Below are 11,546 nucleotides of genomic sequence, written 5' to 3'. Positions count from 1 at the left end.
AGACAATATGACACATCAGCTCATGTCAAAGGAGCTCCTTCTTCCCGCCTACAGCATTAGCAATTTCCTACTGAGGCTGAGATTTTTAAAAGAAATTATTATTTTGTTTTCGTTTCTTTTATTTGTAGCAGAACTCAACAGGGCACTGCTGCTCAGAGCAGGGTAGGAACCTGTTCAAGTCTCCAGGTTGTTCAAGTCACTGCCTAAGAGACTTGGGCATGGGGCAGAGGGTGTGCATTTTGGCTATTTCTAAGGAGAGGAGGCAAAGGAGTGGGAGAGTGCTGGTTTCTGTCTCAAACCTCCTCTCATTCGGCCTTGCCCCCCCACCTCCAAGTCCCCTCCCTGCTTCTGAGCAGTCTGGCCAGTGGTAGGGGAGGGGTGTGTGTGTGTGTGGGGGGGGGTCCCAGACTCCGGATGCTCCAGCCATGGCTGCAGAAGAGGTAAAAGCAAGAGCAATGGGGGAGGGGAAGCCCTAAGTGAGCCTGGACATCTGTACCACCACCCTCTTCTTCAGAGCCAGGAAAAGCTGCCTTTCCGTGGTCCAGCTCCCCTCTTGCCCCCCTCAGTCTCCTCCCTTCCCTTCATGTAAAATTCTAGAATGCTGCTGCTGGAAGGAGCCCCAAAGAGGTCCTCACTCAAGCTCATCATCTTGCAAATAAGGAAAATGATGCCCTGCCATGGGAGGTGACGGCCCCATGGCTGGTTTGGTGCACCAGCCCTGGAACCCAGCCTGCTGGGGCCCTGCCCAGCGCCCTTGTTTGCCGCTATGCCATGCTGACCGTCTCTGCTCCTCCCTCTCTTCCCCACCCCTAAGCCAGGGATGGTTTTCCTCTGAGACACAGCGCTGAGGGGCAACGTCCCACGTCTGTCCCCTCCCTCCCGGGCCTGGGGAGGACCCTGCGCGTGTGCATTTGGTTTCTTCATAGAGGAAGGAGCACAGATGTGTTCTGAGAGCAGGCTGGGGAGGAAGAGGGTCTAGAGAGGAAAAGGCCCCGTCTGTCCATGAGGATTTGTTTTCTGCTTTGTGGCTGGTGATGCGACTCTAGAGATCAGTAGCTGACCTGGGGGAGAGGGCATGAGGAGGACAGCTAGGGTGACTCTTTTTCTTAATGTACAACTCGAAACAAAACAAAACATGCTCTCTCACCTCTCATTCTCCATGTGTGTCAGTCCCTGTCTCTCTCTGTTCTCTGTCTCATCCTCGGCCTCTCTGTCTCTTTCCCCAGTCTCTCTCTCTCTCTCTCTCTCTCTCTCTCTCTCACACACACACACACACACACACACACACACTCCAAATTCAGTGGTTATTGCCTGACCAGAGCCCCGGCCCTCCCCACAGCCCTGTCCGAGCAGGACCTTCTCCCTGTTCGGCTGACAAGTGCCAGGTCCAAAGCAGCTGCCGGCGCCAGAGCTGCTGCAGAGCTGCCTGCCTGCCGAGTGTGGAGGCTGAATCCGGGAACAATGAGAAATTATCTGTTCATTCTCGGCTCCTGCCACCTGCTCTACTCCTAACAGGCTCCCTTACCTTCCGTTTAGATGTAAATACCTCTCCCCCCTCCCCCTCATTGTTAAGCAAAATATTGATTTCTCTGCATCACAGGTCGGGGCCCTTGGAATCCTGTGTGGGGTTTTTTTTGTTTTGTTTTCATTCTCTGCAAAGGCAAAACAAGGCGCTTTGTTCTGCGAATTTCCCGGGAACTCGAGATGGGGAGAGAGAGATCACCGCGGAGTGACAGAGTTGCCATAAACACCAGCGGAGGGCAGTTCTTCCCCATTTGTATTTTACATAAACACAAACCTGCCACCTGGGAACCTGCTAATGAGCCGGTAACAAGGGGCCTCTGCGCTCCGTCTCCCCCAGGTGCTGAGCTTTGCATTCGGTGGTGGGTGGAGGTGGCAGAGCCTCTGGGCTCCTCAGGTGGGTTCTGGAGCACTGGAGGCGAATGGGGACTCCACAGCCTCCACTGTTCTTGGGACAGCAACTCAACACCTCCCGCAGGAAGGCGGCCTGGATTGCCTAGAGTCGCCCCGGTCACGCCCGCTGAGTTCCTCCTACCTGCAGAGGGCTTCCAGCCCTCTCCTACTGCAGAGGTCAGGGCGGAAGCTGCCAACCCGCGGCAATTGCCCGCCCTACCTCTTCCCTAACCCAGTTCCCTCGCCCACCGGTCCTTCAGCACCGTGGACAGAGCCAGGGAGTGGTCCGGCCGGGAAAGCCCGTTGGGTTAGGCCCGGGTCCTCTCAGGCCTCGCAGGCCCTTTGTCCCCGGGGCACCAGCTGCCTGCAGTCCCCAGTCCACACGCGGCTGGCGCAGATGGTGCAGACCTGCGGGAACTGGGCTCCGAGAATCTCCTCCCGCCCAAACGTGAGTCACCACCAGAGCCACTTCCAATTAGCGTGTTAATGAGGAGGAAAGACCTTCCTCCCCCACCCGCCACCCGGGTGGGTACACACCAGCCCCGCGGCTTCTGGAGGCTCCAGCTAAAGTTTCCTTCCCAGCTCTAGGAAGGCAAAGGGACCCGCGCCCGGAGCTTCGGGTGAGGACCACATAGGAAGGGGCCCACCTGCCAACGAGGCGAGGAGACTTCTGTGAAAGCACCCCCCCCCCCCGCCCCGCCCCAAGGCCGCGGGCGCGCCCCCGTGGCGGCTCAGACCTCTGCAGGGCTGAGTGAAGCTCCTGGGAGCCCCTCCGCCAGCCTGCTCCTGGACCTCACGCCACAGTTCCCCTAGTGGAGTTGTGCCTCAAGTCTAGCCTCCATCCTCCCATTTAATTTTGGTCTTTCTGGCCCCCACGATGCTTAATTGCAACATACAACACCGTGGTGGTGTATGGATGCAGGGAGGTGGGTCTAGTGGGAACCCAGCGCCCTCTTGAAAGGCCCCCACCATTCCTATTCTCCAGAAACTTTCCCCTCCCGTTGCCATGGAGAGAGACGGCCGCTGCCTCCCGTCGCCATAGCAACATGCGGTACCGCGGACCGCAGGATTGCGGGGCTCGTGAAGACTTTTTGCAGTTTGCATTGCCCCGCAGTCTGAGGGTTTTCTGCCGCGAAGCTGGGACTTAGGGCAAGTCTAACTTTTCCCGTCAGGAGCCTTGGCCAAGGTCCCCCAAACCCGCCGGTCGCATCCTCTGTTACAGCTTTTTCTATTTCGTCACCACTTGTGTGGCATGTGGCAGTTTACCCAGCGTTTCACAAACACTATCTTTATATCCCCAGGCAGCTCGTGAAACACTGGTTATCATTATACTCCCGTATGGAGAGGGAAATCGAGACCCAGAGCGGCCCAAGGTCACCGCAGGCAGTGAACGCGGAGCCAGATCCCCGGCCCTCGCCGGGCCTTGCATCCTCCCGGGTGCGGGACAGCCGGGTGCCATCTCCTGGAGCCCGCCGGGACTCAGGCGGGTCCCCAAGTGTAGAGGGGGCGGCCAAGAGGCGCCAGACGTGCCAGCTGCCACGGGATGGGCGCGGGATGCCACGTGAGGGGCGGAGACCCTGCGGGGAAGTGATTAAAAGCCCAAGGGAGCTGCAGGGGGCCGCTGCTGGGAGGGACTTCTTGGGGCCGCCTGCCCTGCCCCACTGCCCTGCCCCAGTCCGGCCGGGCGCGCGATCCCGCGGCTGCACCGAGGGCCTGGGTGTCCCGGGCATGAGCGGGGCGTGGGGGGTCGAGGGGGCTCGGTGCCAGGCGGCGCTCGCGGTCCTGGCCTCGCTGTGCCGGGCCCGGCCGCCCCCTCTCGGGCTGGACGTGGAGACTTGTCAGAGCTTCGAGCTACAGACCCCAGAGCGGAGTCCGAGCGCGGCCAACGCAGGTAACGCGAAACCCGAGGCCCCTCCTTTCCTGGATCGTCACCCTGACTGTCCACCCCCCAGCCCCCAACCCGCTGGCCCCGGGAGCCCGGGACCAAGAGAACTCAGGCTCCAGATCCTGGATTGGCAACCAGTCTCCGCCAGTGCCCTGGCCCGTGGCCCGCAGGGCAGGCGGCGCGGCGGGAAGGGGCCCCGTAGGAGAGGAACCCCTCCCCCCTCCTGTGTGACCCCGCGGGGACACCGTGGAAAGCTGGGCCCCCGCGATGCGGCGCCCCCTGGGGCCTCAGTTTCCCTTCCGTCTCTGCGCTCGCCCTGGGGCGGTGTGCCAGGGGAAGGGTCTGTGCAGCGAGCGGACCACGGACATCCCGGCTGAGGACATAACTCGTCTCCTCGGGATGTCGAGGTCCCAGGGCCCGCCTGTCGGTCTGTCCGTCCGTTTGTCTGCTCTCTCGGGGAGCGCGGCCCGAGCCCCCTGGGTCTCCCTGGGAGAAACTTGGGTCTGAGGCCGGCACGCGGTCTTTGTGTCCCGGCGTCTCGGCTGCGAGCGGCTCCCCGCGCCTCCGCTGGGGGGCGGGGTGGGAGGTGTCGCAGCATCCTCCCCCACCGCCTATAACTCGCTCCCGCGGCCTCTCTGACTCACTCGGACTCGGGGCCGGGGCGCGACTGAGCCGGTGCCTCTCGCCGACTTTGCCAAGCGGGCGCCTCCCGCCCGAACGGCGCGGACCCTGCGCCCGACGCAGCCCGGGTGGCCGCCGAGCCCGGCCGGGAGCCCACGCCGAGTCGAGCTCGCCCGAGCTGGTGAGTCCGGCGCTCGGGCCCCGCGGGGTCAGGGCTGGGGCGGCAGCGTCTCCCCGAGTCGCGACAGCGGGGATGGCGCGTCGCGCCCCGGCGGCGGGAGCGCGGGAGGTGGGCAGGTGGTGGCCCGCGGGCCCCAGAGCCGCGCGGCCACGCGCGCCCGCTGCAGCCGAGCCTCTTTGTCCCGAAACCGACGTCGGGAGGGAGGAAGGGGTCGCGGCCCCTCCGGCGGGGAGGAGCTGGGGCGCGCGAGGCCTCGGAGAATGCGGGGTGGGGGTGGGGAGGTCCTGCGGGGACCAGAGCGCCCAGGTTCCCTTCGCTCCGCAGACTCCAGTCCTCCTTGTCCCCCACCCTGACCCCAGTGGCGCCGGGCCTGGGGTGCGCAGAGATTGCCCCAGGCTCCGTGCCAGCGGCGCGGGAAAGGGAGGAAGGGGCTGCGTGCGAGAGGCGGGAATTTCGTCTCCTCGCACTTCTCCCGGGACCACCCGAGACCCGAGCTGCGGTTCCCGAGCGGGGACCGGTGGGGTAAGCTCCCCAGAGGCCGCGGGTCCAGGGTCCTGTCTTCATTTGAGGTTAAAGGTCAGGCCCATAGGTAGGTCCTGGGTTAGGAACGGCCCCGGGGAGTCGGGGAGAGGGAGGAGGTAGGGGCCTCGTGGACCCTGTGTGTGAGGGTCCGTGTCCAGCCTGAGGTGGGGCCCATCTCAGCTCTGCGAGCGGGTGTAGGAGGCGCTGCTCTCTCTCTGGCCTTGGCAATGTTTAATCGAGGGCTTCATTGCGACAGCAGAAGGGACTCAGGTTAGACACGAGGAACTTTTAGAGGACGGTGCGGTGATGGAGGTGGGAGGGTTTGATTCTCCTTCTTGAAGAATCTCAGATTAGATTAGACCCAGCAAGTGTTATTAGACTTTGGTTCTCCGGTGCCATCTCCCCCTACACCACCCAACTCCCCATCCATCCATACCCACCGGATGCACAACTTTCCCCAAGTCAGGGAGGCTCTTCCTGCCTGCCTCGGGCTCCCTTCCATCCTTCCTCCAATGAACACCCCCGTGGGGCCCTCAATGCTAGTCCTGAGCCCTCCAACCCTAAAGGGGATAATACAAGGTGGGGGAACACCTGTCGAGTTCCATCTGGAATGGAGGCTGCCCCTCCTGTCTGTCCAGGGCAGAAATGCTGGGGCTGGGGGTAGTTGGGTGTGTGTGTGTGTGTGTGTGTGTGTGTGTGTGTGTGACATCCTGATCCCAGGAGGCACTGGTGTTCTGACTAGAGGAACACCCTGTCGTCTGGAATGACAGGTACCTGACCACCAGGCTGAGGGTGAGCGAAGGCTGCACAGTGAGCCAGCGGGCCCAGACGAACCAGTGTCTGCCCCACAGGCTGCTCCGAAAGCGAGCTTGAGTTGCAACCCTCAGAGGCTTTAACTTTCCCTGCTGAGCCACAAGCCTCAGGAACCCTGGGGGCCAAGCTGGGGGGCTGAAAGGGATGGGGGAGGCAGCAGGGGGTCCTGGCTCCCAGCAAAAGAAAGAAAGAGGTTGAGAGCTGCTTGGGATCTAGCCGTTTAGGTGAGCACAGGTCTGGGGAGATGCTGTAGCATTCAGGACCAGACCTCTGGGGATCCCACCTCCCAGCCTGCTTCCTGCATCCCAGAGCCACTGCCTGGGTCCAGAGTCTCCAGTCAGAGAATGCTGTGTGTTTTGTTTTTTCCATTTGCAGTTACATGAAAAATGCAAGTGGCTAGCGCATGCCCAGTCCACTTTATCATTGTACGTTTCTCCTGCTTTCCTCCTGCTCTAAGTCTCTACCTCGTGGGGTTTCTAGTAACACCCTGAGATCCAACAATGGCGATTCAGACTCTACTGTCATTTACCGGGACCCATTCTAAGCCAGGGTCTGTGCTAGGAATTGCACAGCAAGTCTCAACCAGACCTCACACCTTGACGCAAACTGTCCCAGCTAAAAGCAAGTTGCCCTTTTCTTTAAAAGCTCTAAAGGCAAAGGGTCTGTTTCCTCCTAGATACACGCCTCCCACCCCCACCAGGGGACACGGGTGGGCCATCTCCATCTTTCAACTTTTCCCATAGGCCAAGTTTTAAAGCGATGGGTGTGGGTAGCTTGGGCTCTGGATTGGAGGAAGCTAGTAGGGGGTTGGAGGTGTTCCAGCAAATGCGGGAGCCTGCGGGGAGACCCTGAGCTGCCGGCCCTGTTGCAGCTGACAGCCAGGAATGGTTATTCTCTTGCTCACCTATGGCCATGAGATGTATGCGATGTTTGTTCACGTCTCTAATGACTCTGGAGATGTACTTTGATTCAGCCACCGGCTTTGAAGTTGTCTGTTTGCAGCACAGATAATATTGTCCCTGCTTGTGATGCCACATTAAATGCACAGCGTGTCATCCAAACACAGAAGTCCTGTTTCTGTTATGATCAGCCCCTCCCTCCCTCCATGCTGGGAGGAAGGCCGTCTGCAGGTTTTGCCTTCCTTTGAGAATCCCGGCATTTCACCTGGCCTGGTGGCATTCTCATCCTCTGGTGTGCCTTGAGCGTCAGGATTCTAGAACCAGGCTCCAGCACGCTGGAGCGGTAGAGCCTTGGACAGAGTTCTAGAGGTTTTCTCCCGACTGCGGGGACATCAAGAGTGGGGAGGTGGATCCAGAATGCTCCCTCCCTCCGGCCCTGTACAAGACGTGTTCTCTTCTAACTGTGGTAGCGTCGCTCTGTGCTCCCTGTCCTCAGAGTTGGGCTGCAGATAACATGTGGCTGCAGATAATGAGGACGAAGATGGAGGCGTAGGATCAGGCCAGGCTTCTGGAGGGTCTGTGTGGGGCTGTCTGAAGTGGAGGATAAAAGGGGGAAGGAAAGACCCACCGAGCTTGGTGGCACCCCCAATGGTCCTGCTTAGAAAAAGTGGCCTCTTGGGACTGAAGGCCTGGGCCACACGTAGGAACTGAAGTCAGGGGGGCCTCCAGCTCGGGACGCTTTAGGGATGTGGCACCACCTCATCCCTTTCTTCTCTCTCTCTATTGCGGATCTGTTTTTCTTGCTCCACATGGGCCCAGGCAGACCTTTCCCCTGACGAGTTGCAGGTATAAACAGGAGAGTGGGGTGGAGGGTAAAGAATCTTCTGGCTCTCTGTCTGCCACCCCCCCGCCCCCCATCACCCCACATTCAGAGGGACCACATGCCCTGACCAACCAGGCAGAGAGGTCCAGTCACCATCTGCCAAAATAACACTAAGAACTGCTAAATGAATGCCAATGCGCTGCTAGCTGTGACACTCCACATCAGCCCGTCTTATCTCTGAAGCCCTTAATGAAGGTGGAAGCGCGGCCAGTCAGAAAGCGTGGTGCGGCCGTAATTAGCTCAGCACTGTCTCTCCCCATCACGGCCTTTTCGGGAGCATTAATTCCTTTTCTGTTTGGACTCTGCTAATTATCCCCATCGGTACTTTGGCCTGGATCTCTGAAAGCAAAGTCTCTCCGCTCCCCCTCCTGCTAACCCGGAATTTTAATTACACCAGGTTCTCCTAATAAATTTACAAGCCTCGGCAGAGCTCATTATGAATGGATCACGTCCGTGCGCCTCGGAACAGAAGAGCCCCTGTTCCCCCTCCCCCCACCTCACAGACACACACACTCTCACACACACACACACACACACACACACTCTCTCTCTCACACACACACACAGGTATCTCTCAGGTACATCTCGGCAGTGAGACTTTCCAGGGGCCGTAGGTGATTTGCCTGATGGCTGGTGGGTAACCCGCAGTGTCTGCTCTTTTCGGGAAGACAGGATGGGGATGAGGAGGTTGGCCATAAGCCTGCTCTCCAGGTTCTGCCCAGGTTTGCAGGGCCAGGTCATAGAGGAGAGGATGGCCCCCAGCTCAGTTCTTCAGCTCAGCCTCCGGTTCCCTCAGGGGCCTGGCTCAAGAGCCTGGACTTGGGCATCAGAAAGTCCCAGGTTCAAATCCCAGTTTTTCCACTTAATGAGATGTTCTCCAGAACAAGTTACTTAGTTAAGGTCTCCAAACTTAATTGATTTGTCTTTGAGAGGTGAATGCTAATTTCTTAGGGAGGCTTTAAAGATGAAGTGAGATCGTGTAAGGGGGGACAGTGCTGACCACATAGAAGGAAGTAACAAATAACATGACTGGTATTAATATTGGAGTAATAATGCCCAGAGGCATTTCCAGTCCCAGACCAGGCCCTTTCCTTCCAGGCTTGAGCCTCTGTGGTTTTTGCTTTCCGGCTCTGGGTCTCTGAGTCGCGTTGTCTCTGTCTGCGTCTGAATGACAGCCCCTCGCCCTGCAGCCTTCTCCAGATTTGAGGGGAGCAGGGGAAAATGGTCCTTTCTTTTCACTTCCTCTCCCCAGTTTATCTTTTCAATTACAATCTGTTAACGAAAATGCCTGTTACTGTTACAAAATGGACTTTCCTGACATGGAAGCCCATTGGAAAAGCGGGGACAATAGCAAGCGATAAGAGCCACAGATGAATCCTAACACTATGGGTGGAGAGAGGGCGGGGGCACCGGGGCTCTGTGTCTGGAGAAAGAAGTGTCAGTCGTGGAGATAAGAAAGCCCTGGTTGCTAATTAATAACCCAGCATTTCCCGGCCAGAGAGGGAGGCCAGGAGCCATCACCCGTGCCAGACAGCCTCACTTAAGGTGACAGGCAGGTCCCTCAGGAAGATCTTAACTTCCCGGGACAGGAGAGAGGCCTGAGGGTCACTCAGATGCTCCGCCTCTGGGCTGGTGTCCCCCTCTTCTGCCTCAGAGGGCCCAGCTTTGGGTCCAGTCCGTACACAGGAAATGATTATCCTCCACCAAAAAAAGCAAAGCATGAAGAACAATAACAGTGTACATTTGGGGAGCATTCGCCATGTCCTGGCCGCTGTGCTGAAAGTCTTTGTTTCTTTAATGTTCACAGCGAGTCTGTGAAGTAGGGATAGTTAGAGTCCCCATTAAATAAGAGACCCAGGTTTGGTGAAGTAAGTTGTTCAAGGTCACACAATCGGACATGTGGGTGGACATGCTCTGTGGTCATTCTGGCGCTGGTGCTCACGGGAGATGTCCTCCCACATCTGAGCCCCAGTGAAACCCGCTTCCCCAGCCGGGCCTAGAAGCCACTCGTCCTCGCACAGCGCCAGGTCCCTGGGTGTGTTTCCCACGCCTAGTTCCAAAGCTCTTTGCTGCTGGGTAACTGGCCAGAATGGTTCCCCGAAGCAGGTGCCTGTGCAGTCCGGCTCCTCTGACGCCCCGATGAAGATGTTTCATGCCTCACATTGAGCAAAGGACTTCTTTCCTCCAGTTTCCAAGAAAAGCGTTGCGAAAGCCTTGCACAATCTCAGTTGTTGACTTTTCTTTATGATTTTCCTTTGGAGCTCCCTCCTGCTCACCAGCTGGCAGGTGAGGGCAACAGCAAAACAACGGGACAAGGAGCAAGCACATGAGTATTGACTGAGAGACTTGGAGATGTGAGCGCTTTCCTGTGGTGCCCATATGTCTTGAGCTAGAGAGAGACCTGGCTGTGTATGAAATGCAGTATTTCTGCTAGTGAGTGTGTTGCTGGTTGGTAATGATAAAGTTAGAGCGATCTCTGTGTATTAGAGTTCATGGCTTGCAAGTGTTCTGCCAACAAAATAAATTTCAAAATGAGGGGATATTTAAAACCTGAAGCAGGTACTTCCAATAAAAATAGCTGCCCGGCCAGCATGGCTCAGTGGTTGAGTGCTGACCAGGAGGTCACAGTTCGATTCCCGGTCAGGGAACATGCCTGGGTTTTGGGCTTGATCCCCAGTGTGGAACCTGCAGGAGGCAGCCGATCAGTTATTCTCTTTCATCACTGGTGTTTCTATCTCTCTCTCCCTCTCCCTTCCTCTCGGAAATCAATAAAAAAATATATTTTAAAGAACAGCTAATATTTATTATGTTGCTTACTACCTTCCAAGCACTGTCCTTAGCATTTCTGATATACTTTTGATCTCACTGAAATCCCACAATGCCCCTCTGAGGTAGATACTATCTTTATACCCATTGTACAGATGAGGAAACCGAGGCTGAGAGATTAAGTAGCTTGTGAAAGCCACACAGTTTAAAGCCAGTGGAGAGGGACACTGAATGAGCCCAATCTGACTCTGGACCATGCTTCTTTCTCTCCGGCTGCAGGGGAAATAAAGAAGGAAGATGGGGGAAGAATACCAATACTTAGGAAGCATTTTCTGTTTCCGGTACTGTGACAGGGCCTTTGCCCTTATGAGAGGGCTGCCTCTGTCTGGTCATGAAGCGGTGCCTGGTATCCATATGAAGTGCACTGGATCAGGACTCAAACAGTGGCTGAGCTGCCCATCAAATCTTATCTGCCTCACAGAGCTGTGATTCAAACAAGACACGGGTGGGAAAAAGGCTCTGAAGGCTACTTGTGCACCTGTGAGGGCAGCACGTCCTGGCCCATTGGCCCCAGCAGGCAGGGTAGAGAGGCACATAGCTTAGGTCAGCAGTCGCCAACCGGTGGTCCGCGGTCCACTGGTGATCTGTGAGGTCTGAAAGGTCGGCGACCACTGGCTTCGGTGATCTGGGCCTCTGCACGGTCCTCAGGCCTCTGAGAGCCTACCCTTCCCGGCCTCGATGCACCTTTAACCAGGCTACGCGGGCTGGCTGAGTTCAAGGCCATATGTAGTGATTTGAAGGGGGCTAAGTCCTGTACAATTATCCCCTGCCCTGGCCTAATTCTGCTCTTACCAGCCTTGCTCACCTCCTTGCATCCATCCCCTGTGAGGGTGAACCCACTCAGCACCAGGACCCGGATCTCCTCACAGTGCCTGCCTGGGAGGTGTCCAGGGAGAAGATCCGGTGGGCAGCGGAAGGCCTGCTGGCCTTACATAACCAGCATGGAGCGCTGGGCGCTGATTCCCAGGAACCCATACCCCTGCCTCCTTTAATCACAGCTTC

At 57.6% G+C, this 11,546-nt stretch overlaps 1 protein-coding gene across 3 annotated transcripts in view; it reads left to right on the top strand.

The window, feature by feature from the left end:
* Positions 1–3,642: 3,642 nt before the first annotated feature.
* SYT6 (synaptotagmin 6) overlaps positions 3,643–11,546 on the top strand; it is a 47,423-nt gene continuing 39,519 nt past the window's right edge. For all 3 annotated transcript variants that reach the window (XM_028154110.2, XM_054711993.1, XM_054711992.1), the window contains exon 1: positions 3,643–3,805. In XM_028154110.2, the coding sequence (XP_028009911.1) occupies positions 3,643–3,805 (163 nt within the window). The remainder of the gene's footprint in view (positions 3,806–11,546) is intronic.

Source organism: Eptesicus fuscus, chromosome 22, assembly GCF_027574615.1.
Source record: "Eptesicus fuscus isolate TK198812 chromosome 22, DD_ASM_mEF_20220401, whole genome shotgun sequence".
Lineage (NCBI taxonomy): Eukaryota > Metazoa > Chordata > Mammalia > Chiroptera > Vespertilionidae > Eptesicus > Eptesicus fuscus.
This window is presented reverse-complemented; position numbering and strand designations above follow the sequence as displayed.